The 26,394-nt window shown below is 41.4% G+C and overlaps 1 protein-coding gene across 4 annotated transcripts in view; it reads left to right on the top strand.

Moving 5' to 3' along the window:
• Nucleotides 1-26,394, top strand: part of CACNA2D3 (calcium voltage-gated channel auxiliary subunit alpha2delta 3) — a 482,706-nt gene that overhangs the window by 89,456 nt on the left and 366,856 nt on the right. For all 4 annotated transcript variants that reach the window (XR_014522462.1, XR_014522463.1, XR_014522464.1 and 1 more), the window contains exon 3: nt 20,580-20,696. Coding sequence is in view for 1 of the 4 variants with exons in the window: in XM_083489214.1 (XP_083345340.1) it covers nt 20,580-20,696 (117 nt within the window). In the remaining 3 variants the exon portion in view is untranslated. The remainder of the gene's footprint in view (nt 1-20,579; nt 20,697-26,394) is intronic.

Consider the following 26,394-nt stretch of genomic DNA (forward strand, 5'->3'; position numbering starts at 1 on the left):
CTCTTTCACGCTTTATTATTTCAGTCAGATCTTTCAAATTCTGATTACCTGACTTAAATAAAAACATACACGGAAAGAAATCCCCGGAGACAATGGACATCCCATTATTCACTTTATTAGATGCTGTCTTGGATTAGGCGGGATAAGTAACTGATTGTTCAACCATTGTCTTCATCCTTAACAAAAGCAGGAGAGTATCATTTTAGGAATATGAATGAATTCAATGATGATTTTTGTTGAAGAATCTGGCCTTATGGGAATAAGCAGAAATCAATTTTGGAAGGTAAATAGTAATGTAAAAGCAAGAAGGTGGAGTAAAAAGGCACCACTCCAGATAAATAGCTGTGTTAGTCAACATAAACTACAGAGCATATTAGCACCTTAAAGACTAACTAACCAAATTACTATGGCATAAAGTTTAGTGGACTAAAGTTCACTTCATCAGATGCATGATGAAATAGTACATGGTCCACAAGAGCTTTTGGCATAAATGTGATAATCTTTAAGGAGCAAATACTAGTCGCTTTGTTCAAGATTGCAACTGTGGTCACAAACCATATATTGGTGAATGTAGGAGAATTTGCTCCATGACAGTGAAGAAGTTCATGGAATCTGGTCGTAACTTCTACATTCTTTTGCCTCCGAGGCTATTCTATCAGACCAATCACTTCCAGGGCAGGGCATTTTTTGGTACCTGCTGCTCGGGATGAACAACAGAAGAAGGTTATTGCCCTCATATCCTGCTTGTGGTCCACTGTGGCACACAGTGTGCTGGATTGGGTAGGTCTTTGGACTGATCCAACAGGGCTATTATTATGTTTTAATGTTCCATTGCCTACACAGGCTGGCTCTTGGGGGATTCAGATAGGGGATTCCAGTCCTGCCTGAAGATGGGAGGAACCTTGGGCCTTTTGCATGGAGAGCAATGCGCTCTACCACTGGGCAGTGGCTCATCCACTTCCCATGGATTTGCACAATTCGGAATCGGAGTCTTTCAGCTTTTACTTGAATGACGAATCCCAGTTTTTGCAGCGATGTTTACATAAACACATTCCGTTCAAATAAGTGTTTTAAAGAGTGCTTGGAATATTCATGCATACATTTAATCAATTTTTTTTTTTGCAAAAGAAAAGTATCTAGAACTAGCTCACACAGGTTTTGGATTAGATATAGTTTGCACCAATAAGGAAGAGCTATTTATGTTGTTTTCACTGTGTTGGGATGGATTTCTCTGTAATTAACAAGGGGAAACAATATATTCAGACACAGTGTTCCACGAATACATTCTACCTGCAGTCAGATGCAGACAGGCACCATGAGTACATTTTAAACGAAGGACCCAAAATTCCATTGAGGGAGTTGAGCTTGCAAAATAAACTTCAAAAGCTTCTGATATTTAGTCTCTGGACTCATTCACATCTTCTTTCTCAAACTGTTATTAAATGTGCTATGAGAGAAACCAAAACCCAGTGAAAGCTATAGCTTTTATTTTTAATTAATACATTAAAAAATGTAGGTTTTCCAAATGAACGAGTTCAGTTTCACTGGCCACCTAGTTGGAAGGAGGCCATCTCTTTTTATAAGGCCACTGCTCTTTTGCATAGATTAATTCATTTAAATGCAAATTAGATCCTCCCTATTGTCTACTACTAAGGCTAGAAATCAGCCGGGGCTATTAAAAATTGACTAAGTGGCAAACTTACCTAATGGATGCAGTTTATTAATTTGTAAGCCAAATACAGATAGATTTTGCTCCTTTGTTTAATTCATAATTAGAGAATTACCTTGTAGATACTAAAAACAGTAATACCATCTTGGCCCTCCGTGCAATCATAATATTACCCAGGGACATTAACTGTTAAGTCATATTTATATTTGGGGTAGTTTTTGTTGGTTTGTTTCTGCATTTTTACTTTGGTACATAACACAGAAATAAAGTATTGCCATATAAACAAATACATTTTTAGAATAACATGGGACCTATTATTGAGAGCACCTTCTGAGATGCCATTATCCTAATATTTGCACTGCCGTTTCTCTGTGGTGGAATTTCTTTCCTATTATCTGACTACAGAACAGGTTGCATATGTAGGACTGTTTTAAATCCCTTCAAAAGAGGCACTGTTCTAGGAACAAATAATTGGACCAAGACTATAATCCTTGTATACTTCAGAGTAAGCATACTTCCTTCTCTGCTAAAGTGGAATTCAGGGCCAAACTATATGGGGCATTAATGGTGTAGTTTGCCCTTTAGTGCAATATTTTTGCTTCAGAAATTCTCAGCGTAGTTTCTGATCTAGATTGGAACCCTAAGCAAGAAATGTGGGTGTGATGGTTGGGAGTTACTCGTGCGTAAACCTTCCCTTTTGGAAGCTTGGTTGCATAGTTTAAACCGTTTTGACTGCACAGCCCATCTCAGCGTGGCTGCCTCAGTCGCTAGCAGAATCTGTCTGTGGGCGTTTCTTAAACCTTTGCCAGCATAAAAGCTGTTTGACACCCAATCGTCTCCGCCTCTCATTGCGCGGAAGTCTTCTGCGCAGGGAGGGCGTGGGTAGTGGAGGACCAGTGCTCTCCTCACTGACTTCCAAGGAAGAATCCCGGAGCCCTTCCACCTCCTCTGCCATTTGCTCTCCTGGATCCTTGGTGTTACGCTGATTTCCTTCCCCCTCTATCAAGTTACGTCTCCCCCTTGTGCTGGTACCTTCCCCTGCAGAATCGGAGAGCCTCTCCTTCTCCTGTTGCTCTGATGTCAGTTCCCTGACAGTGGGGTTTAATCCTTAGCTCCCACTGTGGTCCTAATTCAAATTGAGGTCCCTGCATTGACAATTTCAATGTGGGGGGCAAAGGGGAGAGACTCTCATTGGAATGAATGCAAGCTTTCCCTTCTAATGCAAATGGCAGATACAGTGCCCTTGATCCAGATTTGGATGGCAACAATAAGATTAAAGGCCCTTAAAGTGTGTTAGCATCTCCCTTCTCCCTCCCAATAAGCAACAGTGACTCACTTGTTGGAAAGCTGACATAGTGGCTTCCCACCATCCAGTGAGCTGATTCTGCCCCACAGCCAGGGTCCCAGTCTGGATTGGAGGCTGCCCCCCCCCCAATTTTGACAACGTGTGAAACAAAAAGGTTGCACTCAAGCTTGGCAGGTCATATATAGTTTGGCCCTCATATTATAGACTTAAAAAATAAACATGAATAGGATTGGCCTATAAGAGTGCAATCCTAAGAATATTATCTTGGAAATTAGTCTAGTTACCTTCTGTGGAATTTACTTTCAACAAAACTGTGGCTGAAAATTAGGTGTACAATTGGAAGACATATACGGTAGATACTGTGCTGGAGAACTGGGCAAATTTTTAAAGATATATTCTGCCGTATGATGAGAATTTTACCAAACATCAGGTGCAGACGTAGAGTAGAGCATATGGTAAAATCCACCCACGGCAAACCTTTTCAGTCCTAGGCAAGTTTGCCCAGAAGTAAGTTCTGTTTGTTACCAATGGGGCTTACTCCCTAGTAAGTAAGTGTGTTTAGGATTGCATTCTGAAAATACGTACTCTGCACCAGAAGAAAGTTGTTTTTTAAAAAAAGAAAAAAGAAAACAAAACTAGGCATCTATAGTAGGCATGCACAGTTAGGCAGCACGTTTGGCCTCAAAAAGACATTTTGAATAGAATTTTTGGAAATCTACAAAAACACACCGGATGCAATTATTTGGCATCTGCCAGTGCTGAATAATAATTGCAGCAACTGGACATTCTGTTTGCAGTATGTGGAAAACTGCAGAGCTTGCGCAGCATAGACAAGAACTGCCAGAGGCACACATCTGTTTGTGCAGTTCTAGTTCAGTAGTTTAAGGAATGAAGTATCACCTCATTATAGAACTGCCATGTATGAGTGAATTTGTGGAGCTTGCCCTCCTCACAGTAAGACAGTTCTAATCTTCTCGCAACCCACGGTGGCAGCATGGAGATGAAATGTTAAGCTTATCAGGCCTCATCTGTACCATCACTTACTTAGTTAAACCCAGGCCATCTATTACCCTGTCATTTCTTTGTTCTTGAGGTTCCTGGATGCAGAAAGCTAATACTGAAAGATACAAGATATCCTCAAAAGACTTCAAAGTAAGAGACTTTGAAAGTGCAAAAGGAAAAACGGTACATCTGCAGCACGATGTTTTAAGAGTCTTTCCTCTCCCCAAGTAGAAAATGCGATACCAAGCACAGGGGTCTCCTTCAGTTCTTCAGTGAGAAGTAAACTTCAGGAAGGAATTACTGGTTGTATAGCTTATGCAATGACAATAAGGAGAACACAGATGTGTAAAGGGATTGTGCATAGTTGCATTTTCTTTTGGGCCTAGGTTTTGCACAGAGGAGATTTGTTAATTTAGGGAAATACATAGAAGGAATGTTTCCTGTTTCCTCCACTGGCCTGCATTCTCAGAGGGTGTGATATGTCACTTTAGTGTGGCAAGAGAGGATGGCAAGCGTGGCGGGAAGATTCAAGGACAACCAAAGAAACATTTTAACATTTCAGTGTTATACTATAGTATCACAATAATTTCCCCCCACATACAACCAAAAATCGTATAGCATTGGCTTTTCTGCAGTTTTCCATGAAATATTGTTGTCTCCAGAAAAAAAGAAACTTCTTTATGTTGATGAGGAGATGAGGGTTCGTTTGTCTCAAATTAGACCTAATGAAAATGAGATTACCCCATTTATAAAGCAAGCTCACAACTCGTCTTTGAGTTTGTATACATACTGAAGGAGCACATATGTAAGAGGCTTGTTTATAATTATATTTTGGGAATGATTCATGTTCTTATATAGCTGCATTGTTTTATGCTTTTTGGATGCCCCATTATATTGTAAAGTAGTTATGTTCTGTGTTATAAATCAAGCACTGTTAGGAGTTGTTTCTTTTTGTTTTCCCATGAATTTCTTATCAATACAAAATTCAGGGTGGCATGAACACATTCTTATTATAAATATATAAAAAATAATAAAATTGTCCAGTAGCACCTTAGAGACCAACTAAGTTTGTTCTGGGTATAAGCTTTCGTGTGCATGTACACTTTTTCAGATACTCTGAAACAGAAGTCACCAGACCCTTATATATAGTGGGAGGGCAGGGTGGGGTTTTTCTCAGGAGGGTAGTAGGAGATGGGTGATGGACTAAATGGGTATGGTAAACCTGTTTACCATCTACATTTTTATTCTACATTTTTATTCTGAAAGTGTGGCCCAGAGAAAAAAAATGAGAACCATTGGTGTAGACAATGCTGAGCTAAATGGATCAAGTTGCAGAATACAGCTTTTCCCAGTGGAAAATGTGAGTTATCATAAAGTTGGATTTTGTGTCTTCCTTATTTGCTTAAATTAAAAGTATGTACTCTCCTGCCCTGATTTGCATATGTCACTGAAAAGCATCTCTGTAAAAGCCCCCTATCAGATATGGTGATATAACTTCAGATGAACATAGAAAACAATAGACTTCTGGTCAAAGAGTGTGATGAGGTGTGCCCCCCCCTCTTTTTGCTGATTTCAGTAGAGGGAACAGATTTGATGTGGCTATCTAAATGATTTGTGCCATATTGATTTGTGGTATGGTGATTTTCAGCAGTGAATTCTAGTCTGCGATTCACATTCGTGCAGTCCTTAACTGAGAGAGGGGTGGCGGTGGGTAGGAGAGAGGGCAATACAGTTAGCAAGATAATATACAACTGGCTCAAACTATCACAGTCTTCTAAGTAATAACAACCAAATACATTTAAGTATTATTATTTTTTAAGTTATGGTGAAATTACATTTGTTGTGCCAGTTCCTCCCTGCGGTGGTGCAGGCAGGGAGGGGAAGATGTGTTCATTTGTTGCTTGTTTTGATTGATTATAATAGCATTTGATATGATATGGTAGGTACATGATATTTGTTAGAGGCATCGTAAGCTGTAGATTATTCATCAACATTTTTCTAGAAAACTGAAAAGAGCTACAACATGAATAATGAGCTCTGGCTGTTTTCTTTGTGTACCAGCCATTTCCTTAATTAGGTTTCAAGCTTCATCTCCTTCATTTTTAACTAAAAGTGTGTGATAAAAGGAAAAGGAAAGCCTCTGCATCTGTGCTCGTGTGTGTGTGTGCGCGCGCGCACACACAAACTGAATTGAGAATCAGCTAGTGTTTTCTAGTTACGGAAAGGACTCTATAAGTGGCATTCTTAGTTCATTATTTGCAAGTGCCATATATTGTTGTCAAAGGCGACTGCTGCGCATAGATGGGAACACAAAACAGGGCCTGGAGTGCATGGATTCTGGATCTGAATATTACATGCACCCCAGCATTTCCATTTTGAACAATGGAAGGATGACTGATATAATTTGATATGTGGATATGAAATATGAACATAAGACAATCCTCTGCTGGATCAGGTTGGTGGCCCAGCTAATCTAGCATCCTGTTCTCACAGAGAGCGGCCAGTTACCAATGAGAAGCCTGGAAGCAGGAAATGAGCACAACAGCACACTGCTCCCCTATGATTCCCAGCAACTGATGTCCAAAGGCATGGAAGTACAATATAGCCACCCCCAAGAAAGCCCGTTTTTGGTTCCACTTTCTTTCTGTGGGAGTAGGTTTTCTTATGTTTTCAAGAATGGAACTCTTTTCTGTGGATCAGGATAATTATGTGGACCCATTTCATTAGGCCTGACTGAATTCTGTGTTGTTCCACAGTGAAATATAAATGGATACATAATAGGCTGATCAGGTTTGAAAAAGGGTGTGTGTGTTAAAAAGTCCTATTAAATTAAAGTGTAATTAAAATTTAAGTCTTCAGCATACATAGTGACAAAATAGATGCTAGATTCAGGTAGGCAGCCATGTTGGTCTGATGCAGTTCAAATATATATAAAAAATTAAAAAGTTGTCCAGTAGCACCTTAGATACCAACTAAGTTTGTACTTGGTATAAGCTTTTGTGTGCATCGCATGCACACGAAAGCTTATACCAAGAACAAACTTAGTCTCTAAGGTGCTACTGGACAATTTTTAATTTTTAAAAATATATTTCAAAATAGATGCTGTAAGGCATAAAAACCTCCTGATTTAATAAAAATAGCAAACAGCTCTCTTGAACCAGAAGCATTATGGAGGCTGCTTTACCCTTTCCCTTCTGACCATTTTCTGTTCAAACTCACTGTTCCCCAGTTGCTTTTCCCCAGGGTGGAAAAAGCAACTAGGCTGCAATTTTAAGTTAAGGAGATCCAGAGGGGGAAGAGTTAACTAGCCCCTCCACGCTGTTCCTTTAACCTAAGCTGCAATCTCCTAAACTGTGCTCCATTAAACAAAAAGTTGGGGTACTATTATACCAGCTTGCCATGTAATGTCTAGTTTGGACAAGCCATTCAGCTCCCATAGAACAGACTAAAACGAATGAAACTGATGAAAACATAAAAATTCTCTCTCCCTCCCCTCTCATGCTTCCTGCTAATAACTCCAGGGGCCGCATTTGACACACGCACCCGCTTTGTCCAATGGATGTGGATCCATTGGTGGCAGAAGTGTTCGAGAATGTGACAAAATGCAGGCAAGAGGTCAATGCTCTGTCCTTGACAAGAAGCAGAGTAGTGCCAGGAGTGAAATAAAGCCAATGTGAGAGTGGAAGTAAATGGCCCGCGTTACCCAGAAAGGGAAGTTTTAGGAGGACGTTATTCAAAGAGATAAGCAAGCGTAGACCCTATTAAACTTCACAGCCATGATGAGTTTTGAGCTGAGGGAAATATATGCGGGTCAGTGCCCTCCTTCTGCTGAAGCTAAACTTTCGGTTTAGTTTATGGCTAAGCCATCTCTTTCTTTTGCTTCTGAAATACTTTTGAATAGCAGCATTTATCCCACAGAGAGAGAGAGAGAGAGAGAGAGAGAGAGAGAGAGAGAAACCCAGTGATATACTGATCTATGTGATAAGCTCTATGGCAGACACTCCAGAGCACTGTGGAAAAATGCAAATATTTGGTGGCTTCTCAGTCTGAGTAATCTGGTGGGGAGGATCTCAAATGTTTGCTGGGGGGACCTCTAGTCTGCCTTAAGATGCCAAGCGCTGATGACTGGCCTGGCCAACATTATCCCTCCTTTTACCTGTCTTCCCTACTCTCAAGTGTTAGAGTCAAAGCACCATGTGGGCAAGGAGATGCCTCTCCCCACCCCCATTTATTCAACTGTCTGTATCAGCCTCCCTTTAGCAATGTTGCTAAAGGTAGGCAGCAGCAGAATAGGACACAAGAAGATAAAAGCACCACTGCGAGCAGGTGAAGACTTTTTTTTGTTCCAACAGGCTTTTAGGAACTGATGGTTTTTATCGAAAGGGTGAGCTCCCATTGCTTGGTCCCTGCTCCTGTCAACCTAGCAGTTTGAAAGCATGTCAAAGTGCAAGTAGATAAATAGGTACTGCTCCGGTGGGAAGGTAAACGGCATTTCTGTGTGCTGCTCTGGTTCACCAAAAGCGGCTTAGTCATTCTGGCCACATGACCCAGGAGCTGTATGCCGGCTCCCTCAGCCAATAAAGCGAGATGAGCGCCTCAACCCCAGAGTTGTTCGCGACTGGACCTAATGGTCAGGGGTCCCTTTACGTTTACTTTTAACGAAAGGGTTGGTGCCATGCTGTTTTTATTGCAATTATTTGTATGATTTTAACAGAATCTCTTTCTCTCTCTCTGGTTTTAATTCTATCAGTGTTTAATTGTTTTTTAACCACTTGGCAGAGAGTGGGGTTGGCAACTTCTGTAACAGTATGCACCCCTAAGTATAGATGAAGGTGAAGTTGTGCCATCCCCACTGTGTTACAATCTTTATGGAAAGACTAATATAGATCTCATTGTACTCAAGTGTTAAAAACTAATTAGGCCCTTTGAGACTGGGAAATGCATCTAGTTCCTGGGTTGCCATCCCACTACCTCTAAACAAACCATTGCCCAAAGAGTGGTGGCACTGAACAGCTGACAATGAGTATTTCAGTACTGTCTCATTTCCTGTGAATGATCTCATGTTGTCCACTGTTTTAAGGCACATGGTTGACTGATTTGTCTAATATAGAAGGGCAATAGTTTGTTGATGTGTTTTGCATTTCTGTCTGGATACTGGAAGAAACCTGTTCAGAGTTCCCTAGTAACTGCTGCTGATTCACTCCTTATCTTCCTTGTCCTCACTTTTTCTCTAATTGATTTCAATATAGTGAGATGCTGGCAACCTCAGTGATTACAGCTCTTTTGTTTCTTTCTCAGAACATTGCTGATAGCAGTGCAGTTATCTTCATTCCAGAGTAGTAGTCATCTCCACAAAGCTACCTGCTCTGAAAGGAGTGACATTTTAGGAAACGGCCTTTATGCTGACATGGTGGAATCTATGAGCAAAGGAACATTTTCATGTAGGAAGTGATATTGACTTAATGGGTTAGGGAATGAGTGAGCACGGAGACTTAATGCAGGGATGTTATGTCCTATAGTGATGTTTGGCCTTATACATCTGTTTAAAAAGCAAACAAATAGCTGTTGTGAGAAGCTCTCAACTGGATCCAGACCAGGGTATGGGTAGATCTTTCACCCTACAGTGGTACCTTGGGTTAAGTACTTAATTTGTTCTGGAGGTCCGTTCTTAACCTGAAACTGTTCTTAACCTGAAGCACCACTTTAGCTAATGGGGCCTCCCACGGCTGTTGTGCCGCCGGAGCATGATTTTTGTTCTCATCCTGAAGCAAAGTTCTTAACCCGAGGTACTATTTCTGGGTGAGTGGAGTCTGTAACCTGAAGCGTATGTAACCCGAGGTACCACTGTATTATGAATGACAGACATGGTGGGGATGATTTTAATTTGGTTTGTGGTAAGCCCCAAGGATTAAACCCCCCTCATCCCCATGCCAAAATACCATGCCCCAAAACACACCAGCTTTTTAATAATAAAAATAAAAATAAATATCAGTCTCATAAGGCAAATCCACATGGCAATCATCAAAGTGAGTTCTCAGTGGGGTATGTGGACATTTTGGAGACCTAAAACATGGAGAGCAGGGGACGAGGAGGAGGATCTCTACCAATGGCTCAAAAAACAGCAGGCTTTTTGTTTAAACCCCCTTGCCTATTCCCTGAACAACCAGTCCCATGTTGCGTTTACTTGCATCCTTATGCTGCTGGGGAATAGCCCCAACAAAAGAGGGCCACATGGGTGTGGGAATTGTGTGGGATGATCAGGAATTAAATAGAGAGCACCACCTGTGACTCTAATCATCCCACCTGCCAGTTCTGTGCAAAACTTTGCTGCCAAAACAATTGTGGAGGGCGGGGGGGATGAGCTCTCAGTATGGGTACCAGTTGAGCTCACTTTCTTCCTCTCCTGTACCATATGGAGATACATACCATGAATGCACATTGTTGACCCCCTTCTCACTTCATATGGCAGTCAGTTGCTGTGACTGTCTCAGTGTTAACACCACTTTGGAGTGGGTATGCAAAGCAGAAGTAGTTGGAGGGGTGGGGCTGAGGTGCTAAGAGGAAGAGGGAAGTTGACGGGGAGGTTGTCGTGGTGCAAATGCACAGGCAGGGGCACCTTCTGCCTTCTTCTAGTTCCTGGTAAGCAACAGCAACCAACCTTTCAGGAAGCTAGCGTAGTGACGCCATCCCACCCCTTTGCAATCCACTTCTGGTGCAAAGTATGACGGGCAGACACAAGTTCCTATACAGGGAGTTGTAGTTTAACACAACTGCTGTGTGTGGGGCCCAGTTGTCGAGAATGGAACCTGCCCTTCATATGTCACATGTTTAGTGTGAGAATCCTGGAAGTAACCCAGTAATGGTGCTCACATGCACGGCTGCCATGCAGAGAGATAAGTTGCTCTGACTTGCGGGGATCTTGCAGGGAGCTTTGCCTTATTATTTCTTGCAAGGTTTTTAAATGCCTTATGTAGGAAGCTTTTTTAAAAAATGCACAGGAAAAGCAATATAGAAAAAGTTTAAGGGAAAGCATCTATTCTGAGGAATGGGGAAACATGTTAGGCATCAGAATGCCATCAACTATAACACTGTGTAGCAGTAGTGAGAAGCATAATAAAACTAATTATCTTTGAGGGTTTTCTCTCTTTTCTTTTTTCTTTTTGCATGCTGTTGAAAATTATCATATAAAATACCTCTACTACAAAAACACAGGATTTGTGTATCTAATTAAAGTGGCTATTGTTCTATTCTAGCTGTCATTCTTGGCAAACTTACCTTACTCTGGAACCGCATACTCTGAGATTGAAAGTGAGCGTAGGAACGCTTGCTTGCTTGGGGCTTCATCAGAGCTTCACCCCAGGGTCACAGTGAATGTAGGATGGTGGTACATGTGGCCCTGTCTAATTAATAGGGCACTTCCCAGGTCACTCTCACCAGGTAACACACTGAAAATCACTGATGGGTAAAATAAACTATCAATTTCATACATCCTATACTGTCTCAGCATCATTTCATGGAGCAATTAAGGCAAAAGCAATTACATATGTATGCACCGTCACAAAACATGTCTTATATTTTTCTGCTATGCCAATTCCCCCCCCCATACACACAGAGATCACTTAAGAGTAGCAGATAGCACCTTTTAGTTGGATTAGACTTTGAGTGACTGGCTGTGTACACACCATATTTTTGAAGCATATGACTTCCCCCAAAGATTATTGGGAACTGTAGTCTGTTAAGTGTGTCAAGAACTCTGTGAGGGGAAACTGCAGTTCCTACAATTCTTTTGTTGTTGTTGCTGGGAAGGGTAGTAAATGTGCTTAAATACGTGTGGTGTGTATGCAGCCTCAGCCCAATCATACAGGCCCTCTCTCTTGCCAGCCTCCACACTTCAGAGGCTGGGATGGAACCACTGCACAAGGGCCTCCATCTGCAACGGGCCCTCTTGTGTCCAAACACACTCCTTGTTGTTTCACCTGATTCACCTTGCTCAACAAGAAAAGCCTTGGTCCAAAAAAGTGCCTGGAGTTTGTGGATTGAAGAGAAGGGGGGAACATGAAACTTTGTCCTCAGTGATGCATTGCTCACATGCTCCTTCCATTGCATCTTTGGTTTCTTATGCATCCAGTCTGAACTGTTAGGGAATAAATTTTGTTGGCATCCCTGTCCCCCGTCCCAAATCTATTAAAATCAATGTAACGCTTCCACCTCTGGTGATTTGGAGATGTGAAAGGGTTGCACAGGGCGATTAGAAATGTTCCAGAATGAAATCTTTCCTTTTCTTTGCACCACTAGAGTTTTCCTACTTACTTCACCTCCTTCCCAGCTCCGACAACCCCCTCTCCAATCCAGGAGTCTGTCCTCCAACCACATAGCCACTTATTAGCAGCCTCAGGTTCTGTTATTGCCACTTACGGTATCCAAGCATAGTGCGTGATGTCAATACGCAGAGCAAGCTCCCCTTGCCTCACCTTCACACACACAAAAAGGACACACATCAGAGGAAGCCTGTAGAGCTGCCCAGTGTTTTTGAATTAGCTGTAACCTCAGACCAGACTGTGACTAGGAGATGATCTTAGACCATGCATGGGTAGGTACCGGTAACTGTAAAGAAAGGTAAAGAGACCCCTGACCATTAGGTCCAGTCATGACCGACTCGGGGGTTGCAACATTCATCTTGCTTTATTGGCCGAGGGAGCCGGCATTTGTCCGCAGACAGTTTCTGGGTCATGTGGCCAGCATGACAAAGCTGCTTCTGGCGAACCATAGCAGTGCACGGAAACGCTGTTTACCTTCCTGCCGTAGTGGTACCTATTTATCTACTTGCACTTTGGCGTGCTTTCGAACTGCTAGGTTGGCCGGAGCAGGGACCGAGCAATGGGATCTCATCCCGTGCGGGTATTCGAACTGCCAACCTTCTGATCGGCAAGTCCTAGGCTCTGTGGTTTAACCCACAGTGCCACCCGCGTCCCACTGGTAACTGTAGGTACGTATAAATGTAAGAAAAATGAAAAGACAACAATTTGTTTGGATATCAGAGGCACATTAGCAACCCATCTATGCATTCTCTTTCATTGCTCAGTTTTGGACTCTAAAGAATTCATTACGGCAGAGTTCCAAGCCTGTCGACAAAAGCTTTTGGCTCTGGACCTAGAAAACCACATTAACAGCTGCAGATTGTATTAGTTTTAAGCTTATTATGACTTTGCAGACTCATTTATCGATTACTTTTGATTGTCAGGACATCCCAAATATAGAATTAAACAACCTTCAGAGAAGCCAATTAAGTTTTGTAATAGTTGCTGCCAACTTTTCCTTGCCAAAATGGGTTGCTGACAATACGTTGGTGGCAGATTAAGCTGAACCGAGGCAACGTGCTGGCTCACATTTAACACCAAACCATGACTCAGATACTCTCTCTGCATCCATTCCTCCTCTCCTCCCATGCTTCGGTTTCCTCTGTGACTTCCTGGTTCTTGTCATTTGTGCTTGCCCTCCAAATCAGAATCAGAAACAACAGCCAAACTGTGGCTTTGAATTTCAGTTTGGAGGGCAAGTTCAAAGTATAATTTGCCAATATGGTTGTGTGAATGTGGGCCTGATTCAACTAATGAGCCTCTCTACTGGAAGCCTGCACAGGGACTTCTGCTAGCACAGTGGGGATTTTCCCCCTTCCTCCCCCCCCATGTAAACCTGTCCCAGCGGGTGGCGCTGTAGTCTAAATCACAGAGCCTTTTGGGCTTGCCGATCGGAAGGTCAGCAGTTTGAATCCGCTTTACAGGGTGAACTCCTGTTGCTCTGTCTCAGCTTCTGCCAACCTAGCAGTTCAAAAGCATGCCAGTGCAAGTAGATAAGTAGGTACTGCCGCGGTGGGAAGGTAAATGGCGTTTCTGTGTGCTCTGGCACTCGTCGTGGTCCTCTGCTGGCCACATCACCCAGAAAACTGTCTGTGGACAAATACTGGCTCCCTTGGCCTGAAAAGAGAGATGAGCACTGCACCCCCTAATCGCCTTGGACTGGACTTAACCATCCAGAAGTCCTTTCCCTTTCCCTTTAACAAACTTGTCCCCAATGTTGGCTTATGCGCAGTGATGGGGTATTGGGACAACCCCTTGAACAGTGCACTGTGGGGCGATGAGAGGGGGATTTCTCCTTCTGGAAATCTGAAATGTTTCCATTGACAGAATGATTGCCATAGCATCTTGCTGAATTCTTCTCTGGGAAATCAGGGAGAAAATCAAAGCAAAGGAAGGATGGGTCCATGTGAGTGTGCAATCATATAACATGTTCCTGGTTTTGAGATAACTCTGGCTTGGGGATGAATTATTTATGCTCCAGTTAAAAAGTTGACAGCTACTTCCAATTTAGCAACCTCTAAATTCAGTGGGTTCCCATAATTTCTCATCACCTCTAGATACTAGAATAGCTTTACTTGATGCAGCAGCACCAATGTTTCTTTATGCATCAGTATTGCCAGCTAATGGGTAACATCCACCTGTGTTTTCCCACTATCAGAATAGACTTCCACTCATGCAATAGGACTTCCCTTTCCTCCCCCCTCCCCCTGAAGCTCTTGTGCTTGGGGTTAAGGCTTCAAAGTGGATTTTGGAGTGCTGCAGCGTGGAGAAGAAGAAGGGAACACCAACTGTGTGAGTGGAAGCCCACTAATGTGATGTTGGATATCACCCATACTAAAGGAAATAACTCATTTACTTGCCATAACCTTCAACATCTAGCCTTCAGTAATACCAAAAACTACAGGCTTATAAAATACAGTACAGGCCTTTTTGGATTGATTTTGTGGTGGTTTTATATGTTGTCGTAATTTATTTATTTTTTCATTTGATTTGATTTGATTTGATTTTTTGTTTTTTGTTTTATGAAGCTGTTGTGTGCTGGCAGGGAAAGCTGCTTATTCTTGAAGGTGGTATAATAAGCAAACAAATAAAGGGTATAAATCCAGTTCCACATACCTCAAATCAAATATAATCAAGCATGAAATTGAGTATAGTTTATGCCTTGTATATTTACAATTAAGCAGTGGGCAAGAACCATGTATCTAGGTAGAGAAAGCTCAAATTAGATTAGCATGTTGCCAACATTGCCCCCCCCCATAACTCTGCTAAAGAGAAGTTTGATGTGGTATTTTAGCTGCCGTACCAACTTCATTTGATGAGGGAGGGGTTATCAGTGCAAGCAGGAATGCTGCTCAGCAGTTGTGCCTTAACAACATTTCCTTCCCATTTTTTCACCCAAACATGCTAAGTAACCCCATCAGAGCTTCCAGATCAATATAGGAAGGCTGGTAGTTGACTATGGGAGGCTAGCACACCCAGGAATGGTCCCTAACCACCTGCTTTTGCTGTGATTCACTGTTCAGGGATAATACCAGATCAGGACTCAGTTGGTTAGAACATGGTGCTGATAACACCAAGGTTGCAGGTTTGATCCTCGTATGGGACATTTATGCACTTCCAGCTCTAGGATTCTATGTCTATAGTTGTAGGAGACTAGAAAGCTTCCTCTTTCTGTGTTCTGCTTGCTGTAAGAATGTCAGTGGTTATCTTTTGGGCATAGTGGGTTCTTCTGGTGTGTGAGACCCCCTAGAGGGCAGGAGGACTAGTATCTTGTGACTTACACTATCAGTCATCAATAAAATATTGCTTTGATATCTAATCCCATTGGCTTTGAATTTGTTCCCTCCTGTGAATTAAAAATTTAAAAATATAAAATTTCATTAGGCTAGGCAGCACTCTTGATCACATAGCTTGTAGACAAGATGCATTTTTTTTTTATTGCGCAAACCTTCCACTTCAAGTTCCTGTGAGTTGCTTTTGGCACCTTATTACCATATACTCAGTGAACACACAACTAAAAAATTGACCCAAGTGCATGAACAACATTAAAAGTTCTGACAGTGAAGCAGTGTTTCTCTTTTCCTTGTGCTTGTGTGAAATGATCTGGCAAAATAGATGCTGCAGAATTAATGTGGGGGTTGTGTGTGTGTGGTGTTTTCTTTCAGAAATGATAAATGTTCTTGGGACCATGCCTTGCCAAATGCTGATTCGGCTAACAAAAGGAATTCATGTTTTGAATATTTCTTGTACTGTATCAAATCTGAAGTCTTATGGAGATTTGCATATTCACTTTGTGAATGTGACAAGATTCTTATCTAACCTGTGCTTGTCAGCTTTCATTACTTTCTCCTCCACTTCAAAACAGTTATTTACTGCTGACTTTGAGTCTGTTTTCTTCTCTTTAGTAGTTTTAATGCATGTGTACTGTTAGAATGATTTTGGTTTAGTTTTGTTTAATGTGGTCAATGGAAAAGAATCTCTGGGCACACATATATAATTTACTCACAAAGATACACATATATAATTAAAACACACAATGAATAATGCAAAGATATGACCTCTTATAACATAATCCCTCACCTAAATCAGTTTAAGAGTTTTGTCCTATTTAATCCAAGCCAGGAGTCTAATCGACCACAGAATTCAAGAAAATTCAAGACATGTGAACTTTCGACAGTGTAAGGCAGTGGGAACCAAGTTTTACGTAATGTGATGTAATGTTATTATTTCATAGGATATATGATGTGATATAGCATAACATAACATACCATAGCATAACATATCTCACCTTTTCTCCAATGAGCTGAAAGTGACATATACATGGTTTTCCTTTTCCCCATTTTATCCTCACAATAATCCTGTGAGGTAGGTTAGGCTAAGGAACAGTAACTGGTCCAAGGTCACCCAATGCGTTCTGTGGCTGAGTGAGGAATTTGAACCCTGGTCTTTGCACTACTATAGGAGCAAGAGGAAACAGCTGGTTTCACATCTGTTGCACTGCCATATCACTTCAGTAGAGGGTGATACATCAGTTTTTAACTACCGTATTTTTTGCACCATAACACTCACTTTTTTCCTCCTAGAAAGTAAGGGGAAATGTCTGTGCGTGTTATGGAGGAAATGCCTACGGGTGGCATGCCTACGGATTTTCCTCCTCTAAAAACTACGTGCGTGCTATGGTCGGGTGCGTGTTATAGAGCGAAAAATACGGTAAGTAGGGATCAGGTGCCATAGGGCTACATCTAGCCCTAAATAAGCTGCTAACTGTCTTTGCTCTTCCTTTTGAGCTATGTCTTGCTCAGGTGCTGGCTGAGGAATTCACTCACCAAATTTCTACTTTGATTCCTTACTGAATTGCCTGCCTTGTCCATCTCTCTGCTGGACCACTGGTCTGTCTTCAGGCACCAGGAGAAAAGTCTGCCTGTATTATTGCTCTGACTGATTTGGATATTGCTGTGAAGTTACATAACTCCAGAACTGTGCCCCATACGTAGGGTTTTCCTGACCCAATGTAGCATCTTCAACTAGATGAAAACAGATTGGAGCCCAAAGTTGGCCGTAGACACCTCACATTCACTTTATCAAGCAATGGCTGGAATACTAAGGAGCAGATGCATGCATGTTTTTCATGTGCACCCAGCTCTCTAGGATTCAAAGAGCAATTTATGGAGTCTGGCACATACATTCATGTGTTAGCATAGTCAAAAAGAGGAGATTAGCATCTGTAATAACAGTCTATAAGCGTGGTGGCAAAGGGACTGCTCTATGAAACAAGAATCTTGATTCTAGTTCTATGAATCAATAACTTTGATTAACCTTGCCTCTTTCATGAATACTCCAGATGGCCTTAGGCAAGCTACTTTTTCTTAGCTTGATACCACCACCTGCTATATGGAGGGTAATACTGACATCTTACAGTGTTGTTGTAAGAATGGATAATGTCTCTGAATCTCTTTAAACACTTGTGCGTGCTATGCAAACGTTAAATACTATTTATTGTTTTAATGCAAATATTTAAGGCAACGAACCCCTGGATGACAGTAATGGACTGAGCAGGCTGTATCATTCCCTCTAATAGTGATCTCAGCTGGTGAATACCTATGCCTGTTTTGTGGAAACACACCACTAAGAAACATAAAAAAGATTTTTAAACCTAAGGGTCATCCTTCCTAAAAAGCCCAATCAGTTCAGTGAGGACTAAGCAAGTCAGGAGAATTAAGAAGGAAAAATGGAATAGACCAGAGGTCCCCAATGTGATGTTGTTGGACTACAACTCCCATCATCACTGGATACTGACCATGATGGCAAGGGCTGATGGGAGTTTGAGTCCCAGCAGCTTCTAGGATAGAGTATTTTGGAGAAGGGCCTGGCTGGCTTGAAAGAACTCTGAAAAGGAGGCCTCCTCCTAGGTGGTGAGGATACAGTCCCTACATTTTAGGATAGAATCATAGAGTTGGAAGGGATCCCAAGGATCATCTAGTTCAACTCCCTGCTATACAAGAATATGCTTCCTTCTGGGGCTTGAACCTGCAACCTTGGCATTATCAGCACCATGCTCAAACCAACTTTTGGTTGCATGTCTTGCCAGTACTGCGTAAGAAGAAGAAGAGTTTGGATTTGATATCCCGCTTTATCACTACCCGAAGGAGTCTCTAAGCAGCTAACATTCTCCTTTCCCTTCCTCCCCCACAACAAACACTCTGTGAGGTGAGTGGGGCTGAGAGACTTCAGAGAAGTGTGACTAGCCCAAGGTCACCCAGCAGCTGCATGTGGAGGAGCGGAGACGCGGACCCGGTTCCCCAGATTATGAGTCACCCACTCTTAACCACTACACCACACTGGCATATATAAGCTGAGTGCATTAATTTCTGCTTTTGCTTCCTGATATGGGCTTATAGATCTTAGATCTGAAAACAGTTTCTCAAGGTACAGAGTGTTAGCAAACTTTAAGGAAGACTAAGGTCAGTTGCTAAGGAGAGATCCTTTATCAGAATCAAATATGTTCTTATCAGAAATAAACATGATGGGGAATTGCCTCTCTGCTTCTTAACCTGTCAGTATATTAAGTAAAGTTGTTTTTTTAAGGCAGTTGTTTTAGATACTGATTTTAAGAAAACCCAACCATGATCCTTGAGGGAAACATTAAACCTTTAATGCAGCCAGTTTGCCTGAAATGTCTGCAGTTACTCAGCTGTTTCATATATTCAGCACTCCCATCTCTCTCACTGAGTGTTTTCTTTAAACACACACACAGGTCTTGGAATCCTGTGAAAAGTGAAACCTCCAATTCCAGAGAGTATATAAATCCTTGATGACTTGGGTAGGGATAAAATAAGGAAAGCAAATTTAACTTTGATTTCAATAACTGTATATTGATAGTTTTGACTTGTAATCTGCCTGTTTCTTCTGTTCACTGTCATCTTCTGATTTTCTCTCATCAAAATGGGAAGGAAGTAGCTATTGATCTTAGACAATATGATCAAAGGGATGAGAAAAAAGCATACTTTCTTACTTGTTGATGATGACAAATTGCTCACAAATTGAGGGAGAAATTGTGCAAACCCTGGCATGTTCTGTTTGTAAAGAAAATGGGCAGGTGGAAGGAAAAGCACCCTCATTAAAGTAATCCAATATAGTTCTTTTTTTCCCTTGTAAAAGAACCTGTGCAATCCTGTATACAGTTTCCTGTGAGTAAAAAACAGACACATTGAACATAATAGCATTTGCTTCTGAGTAAATATGCATTGGCTTCTGCTGTTAATTTGGTTATTATGGTTCATATAGGCAGGTTTGCCAGCAGAACCTACTTAAAAGGCACGTTAGAATGCTTTCTTCTTACTACTGCATGTTTTGATGCATTAAAAAGGGGTAAAATGTCTCAAAGAACCTGGAAGGGAAGTGTAAATCCAAGTATCTTTAGAACACATAGTATTGCAATTTGTACCAATGTCAATCAAGTTACAACACTTAAAACTGTGAATAAGAGGGAAACAAAAGTGATGTGGCATTTTCTCCATGTTCCCCCTCCCGCCCCCATGAGAGAGGCTTGGAAGGGGTCAGCCGGTAGCAGCTGGTGTTGTGGGCCAGTGCCACACATTGCAACAGCTTACCTGGATGGGTCTGGGTTGGGGCAGAGTGGTGGTGGGTGGGATCAGGGCTGCATGAATGCACTTCACATTTGACAACCATGCATCACCAATTGCTACTGTACATTATGGGCTCTTTGGTGGTGGTGCTGTACAGCAGAGCATTATGGGGCATAACTTTTGGATTAGCCCTGAATCAAGGCTTAAGCATGGCCAATGGACCCATAGGGAGGGCAAATCACAGCACATAGGTAACTCTGAATATAAAAGCATGGGTGAAATAGCCTGCTTTTGTTATCTTTGGGAACCACCTAGCAACTCATTTCTTTTCCTACAATAATTTGTGTGTGTGTGTGTGTGTGTGTGTGTGTGTGTGTGTGTGTGAAGCATCTCCAGGTCTGACTCATAGCTCAGTCGGTAGAGCATGAGACTCTTAATCTCAGAGTTGTGTGTTTGAGCCCCTGTTGGGCAAAAGATTCCTGCATTGCAGGGAGTTGGAGTCATTACCCTTGGTATCCTTTCCAGCTATACAATTCTATGATTGTAGGTTACACACCAAAATAAGTATTTCCCCACAGAGCTTGAGAAGTTACACCATGTATCTAATTGCATTAGATTAGTTCTGCTGTTCCACTGAGCAACTTCTTTTTCTCCTGCAGAAATATAAAGAATATGAGAAGGATGTTACTGTAGAAGAAATTGATGGTCTTCAGCTTGTGAAGAAGCTGGCAAAAAATATGGAGGAGATGTTTCACAAAAAGTCTGAAGCTGTACGGGTAGGTAGCAGATAAAATTTTCTTTTATGTTTTGGGTAATGAGCTTGTACTCCTGGCATCTCAGTACGATGCTGTGGAAATGGACCGACAGAAAGGCCTCGGGAGAACTATGCTATATGTGGCCTTCTATAAGAGAAGATCTGAAAGAGTACTAAATATCCATTTTGATACAAACAAAACAGAAACCTTAATCATTTGATACGACGTTTTCTCTTTCTTCTGCACATTTCAAATTCCTTCTGGGGAGTGTTTTATTTAAAAAACATATGTCAGTGTCAAAGGACATATACATGTTTTTAGCAAACTGTGTACACCAGAGGAGTAAAAATGGACACAGTCCCATAATTCCTTCCTCACCTTCCTGGTTGCTACACTCTGCAATCACTCTGTGATTGGTGCATACTTGTGACACATACACGCTGTACTCCATAGTCAATATTTCTTACAAAAGAAAACAATTCAGAGTCGGAGACCGGGAATTAGATCTCAGAATCTACCTGTACTGCAGAAGCACATGAATTATTTTGAAAGCCATGTTGCCAGTAATTGGTACATGGCTTTTTACTATAGCTATTTTGTCTTTCTAAGAGGACTTTCCTGAGGATTAGTTACTGTGGACTTTTCAGTTCAATCTGCAAGGACTTAAAAAAAATAAGTAAAAAAAAAATCCATATTATATGAAGAACACATTTAAAAAGGAATGAAAAGCAAACAAAAGATTTCCTGGTTCACTAAACAGGACTGTGGGTTTTCCGCAAATTAGCAAGAGTGCAGAAAGTGTATTGGACTCAGGATTCAGCTTGTTGAGTCTTTTGGTTTCCTTTTTTAAAAATGGTGATATGTGTGAAGGTATGCTAAATGTGCTAAGACCTCTGAAGCCAGTGGAATGACTGAGGGACATTTTCATTTGAGTGGACATGGAGATTCTATGCCCTGCAGAGCTCATTTCCCCTCCCTGCAACTAGCAAAACCAGAATGGATTGTGCACAGGAGTAAGAATGGCAGTCTGAATTATGTAAGAGAAAATTCTAGAGCAAGAAGAAGATTAGGGGTATTTTGATCAATTGCAGCTTGGGGTGGATTTAGGCACACATAATTTCTGTCATGCAGAGATTCAAAGGACCAGTTATTTTAAGCTGGCAGAAAATTGGAGCAGAAGATCTACTTCTTTCTGAATCCTGCTGTGCTGGAATTGTAAAAACCACTCTGCTTTTAGAAGCCATTCTCTGGCGGCGACCCTTTGCAGTGTTCAGATCAGGGGTCAGCAACCTTTTTCAGCCGTGGGCTGGCCCACCATCCCTCAGACCATGTGGTGGCCGGACTATATTTTGAAAAAAAATATATGAACGAATTCCTATGCACCACAAATAACCCAGAGATGCATTTTAAATAAAAGCACACATTCTACTCACGTAAAAACACCAGGCAGGTCCCACAAATAACCCAGAGATACATTTTAAATAGAAGGGCACATTCTACTCATATAAAAACACGCTGATTTCCGGACCGTCCACAGGCCAGATTTAGAAGGCTATTGGGCCGCATCCAGCCCCCGGGCCTTAGGTTGCCTACCCCTGGTTTAGATGAAGCAGCCTGATCCTACAGTCTAGCTAAGGTCACCATTTCTCATCTCCCCTTGTGTTGGACAAGTTAGTTAAGTACCCTCTATCAGACAGTAGTGCTTATCTGCTTTTTGATTAGTCAGTGGAAATCTAAGTACTTTATGAACAGTATAAAAAGTTGGATACTCCAGGTCAGATAACACCTTCGAGAAGTAGCTACCACACTGCCCTGATTTTGTAGATCAGTGCTGGGAAATTAGTCACGCTCCAGTTATGGCTAGATTTCAACTCCCGCTACCAACCACTTTAATTCTCTTCGTTGGCTTCCTCATCTTTTTCACGCTTGTGTGTGCATCATGGATTGATAGTCCCCTCTACTGGTCTCTCTGATTAGAAATCAATCAAGGAGAGGATTTGAGAAGGAAGAGACACCTTACAGAACTCTAAAGAGCGGCAACTCGTAGCTGATCTGCATGGAGTGGAGCCTTCAGTGCAGGGCTCCACAGGAAGTGCTGGAATGTTTTGTCGCCTCAGATAAGAGCCAACAAACTGAAGCTCAGTCTTGATAAGACTGATACACTGTTAGTGGGTGGTTTCCTAGACTGGATGGATGGGAAGTTGCCTGCTCTTGCTGGGGTTACATTCCTTCTGAAGGAACGAGTATGTAGCTTGGGGGTACTTTTAGATCCTTCGCTGTTGCTTGAAGCTCAGGTGGCCTCAGTGGCATGGAGTGCCTTCCATCAGCTTTGGCTGGTGGCCCAGCTGTGCCCCTATCTGGATAGGGATAGGCTAGCACCTGTTGTCCATGCTCTGGTAACCTCTAGATTAGATTACTGTGATGTGTTATACATGGGGCTGCCTCTGAAGATGGTTTGGAAACTTCAGTTGGTGCAGAATTTGGCGGCCAGATTGCTCATTGGGGCAAGACGGTTTGTGCACATTAGACTGATCCTGGCCTGACTGCACTGGCTGCCAATTAGTTTGAGGTCCAATTTAAACTGCTGGTTTTGACCTTATAAAGCCTTTAACAGCTCAGGACTACAATACCTCAAGGACTGCCTGACAGTGATAAGGAATTGAAGATTTGAGTGATCATTCTGTGATATTATGGCAGTGGACAAAGCTGGATTGTAACTTTTGAACAAACCTGTTTTAATTAAAATAAAGACAGTATTTAGGGGAGCATAACTGGTTCGGTTACACTGGGCATGGAGCCTCGGGGGCATCACAGGGGATGCCAAGCTATGATTTAGAATGGAGCGCAAGAGGCAAAAGCTATCAGATTTTGGTGGTGCGCAAAGCACTGCTGAAATTTGAGACCCCAAGGTTTAGGGCCTCTAATCAACCAATCAATCAATCAATCAATCAAGTTAATCTGCTTTGACTGATTAACATTTTATGGCCTTTTAAATGTGTTTCTGGTTTGTTTTTGTTTTATTATGTACTTTGTGTTCTCATTTTGTATTTTTATGTTGTGAACTGCCCTGTAATCTTTGGATGAAGGGCAGTATACAAATAATAAATAATAATAATAAATTTTTTTAATAATAATAGGGCACCTTCCTCACTGAACGATATGCTCTTCACTGACAATCTCCATTGCCACAAGCATGGTACAATGCAAGATGCTCTGAGATCTAAATATTAATACTGTTTATATTTTCAAATGATATCATTGACTGAAATGGTCTCCTAGCAACTAATTGAATTAGCTGAAAATCATCTGTGCTAACACAGCATGTTTTTCATTGAGAGAGTTATTGTATAAGAGTAAAAGAGGATTATTTCAGAGCCTTTTTTAAAAAAAGCATACCTGAAACATTTGAAGGAAATTGTAATTAGTAGTGTTGGTGATTTTTGAATACTCCCAGTGACAAAACAAGTTTCCATAATATTTTAATAATATTTCCATAATGTTTTAAAAATGGTATTTGAAATGCATGTTAATACCAAATAAATATGACTGGCATATGTACAACTATGAACTATGTACCATGGCATATTCTAATGATCCTCAGCTGGTATATTCTAAGTGCAGTTTATACATCCTCTAGATTGGGCAGTCCAAAGAGCTGATTAATATGATGTTTTAATAGCAAAATACGATTGTCATTAATATTTACATAATAACACCAACAAAACTTATAGACAGGCTGTATCAATTGACTAATATATTTGAATTGGTAAATGTGCCCAACTGAAGGTCAGACTCACATATATGCTTTACTTTATTCTTCCCTAATTTCATGAATTTAATTCTGAATGTTCTCTCAACTATTTCTGAAGAGAATTATTGGCCAAAAGCCACCAAACAAAGACATCCCCAAACTCCCTTATTGAGCATTTTGCTCTTTGGCTTCCCAGGATACACTTCTTGTTTTATTAAACAAATCTTGGATTCTGTCAGTTGTCAATTCTTCCTAGGCAAGATTATATCTTGATTTCTGAAAACTGAGCAGTTGCACATTCTTAAACACTACCTTCAGCTGTGCTTTAATTCTTCCTATTTGGTGCTGGAAATTCAAGTGAATGTAAATGTTCTCTTCCATGTTCTTTCTATGACTATCTAATCCAGTCTTCTCCAACCTGGTTTTGGACCACACTTCCCAATATCTCTGACAATTGGCCATGCTGGCTGGGGATGATGGGAGTTGTAGTCCAAGACATCTGGAGTAGAAGGCTAAAGTAATTCAGCCTGTGTTGCATCAGCATGCTTCAAATTTGGCTTGGATGCATCATTTTGTATTTTTTTTATGTTGTACACTGGCTTGGGTTCCTTCAGGAGGAATGGTGGTATATAAATGAATGGATTTGCCAGCCTCTTTACAAGCAAACACCTTAATTATTGTTTGAATAATCAAGCATGTATTGGAGGAACCTGAAATCAAACACTGTTTTGTTTGTTCAGGCACACTTTATCTAGTCAATTACAGAGTGTATATTTTTACAAATGAAGAGAACATTCTGTCTGCCACAATGATGTACCTGGGGAGAAGAGAAAGAGTCATGTTGCTTTCATTATATTCATTTGAAGAAGGCCCATAGAAGAAGAAGAAAAAACACCCAAGAAATTGACCAGGCTTTGTAAAGGTCATGTGCCAAATGCAGTACCAACCTTATTGCTAAAAACACTTGCTTAACCTTTTCTGTGGCATGAAATGTTTTTAAGTGACAGTTTTCATTTTACTTATGTAGAGTGCTTTTAAAGATGGCTGTTTGATTTACATTGATAACACTAAAAATCCCTACTTTCTGAAGTGCAGTAGAGTATATATTCTTCTCTCTCTCTCTCTCTCTCTCTTTTGGAAGCCTTAATGCCTTAGCCTTACAGGAAAATGGGAAGAAAGGGAGATTCACCCCCCTTTAATAGTTTTTACTTTCTTCTTGCCCCTTTTTCTGGCTATCTGGTGTTCACTGCAGAATTGATTTCCATTATAGGTGTACTGTGAAAAGTAATTGCTGTTGTACAGTAATTCAATTTCAGCACATTCACGCGTCAGTAAACCAGCAGGGTTTATCAAGAGAAAACAGGGACATTAAAGCTTTTTATCATGAAATTCCACATGTAGAGACACATTTTTGCAAGGAGCCGAATATTGGAATTTGCATTTCATAAGCACCACCGACAGCAGACAAATGTTTTTCTGCCCACAGGTGCTTTTACAGCAGGCTTGCAAACTGCTTGCAGTCATTATTAGTATGATATTGTTTAGGCTGGTCAATATAATGCCAGTACAGTTGTACCTCGGAAGTCGAACGCCTTACGACTCAAACTTTTTGGCTCCCAGATGCTGCAAACCCAGAAATGATTGTTCCACTTTGTGAACGTTCTTTGGAACCAAAACATCCAGCGCACGTTCCGTGGCTGCTGACTGGCTGCAGGAGCTTCCCGCAGCCAATCAGAAGCCGCGCCTTGGTTTCTGAACATTTTGGAAGTCGAACGGATTTCCGGAATAGATTCCATTCGACTTCTGACTGTATTACTGTCATGCAAGTAGTGAAATGGGTGTGCTAGTGAAGGGCCCGTGGCTCAGAGGTGGAAAACCGGCTTTGTCTTTGTTTTGCATGCAAAAGTTCCCAGGTACTGAACTAGATGAACCAGTGGTCTGATGCATACTAAATCAGGTTCATACATG

Source organism: Podarcis liolepis, assembly GCF_965112155.1.
Source record: "Podarcis liolepis genome assembly, chromosome: 2".
Classification (NCBI taxonomy): Eukaryota; Metazoa; Chordata; class Lepidosauria; order Squamata; family Lacertidae; genus Podarcis; species Podarcis liolepis.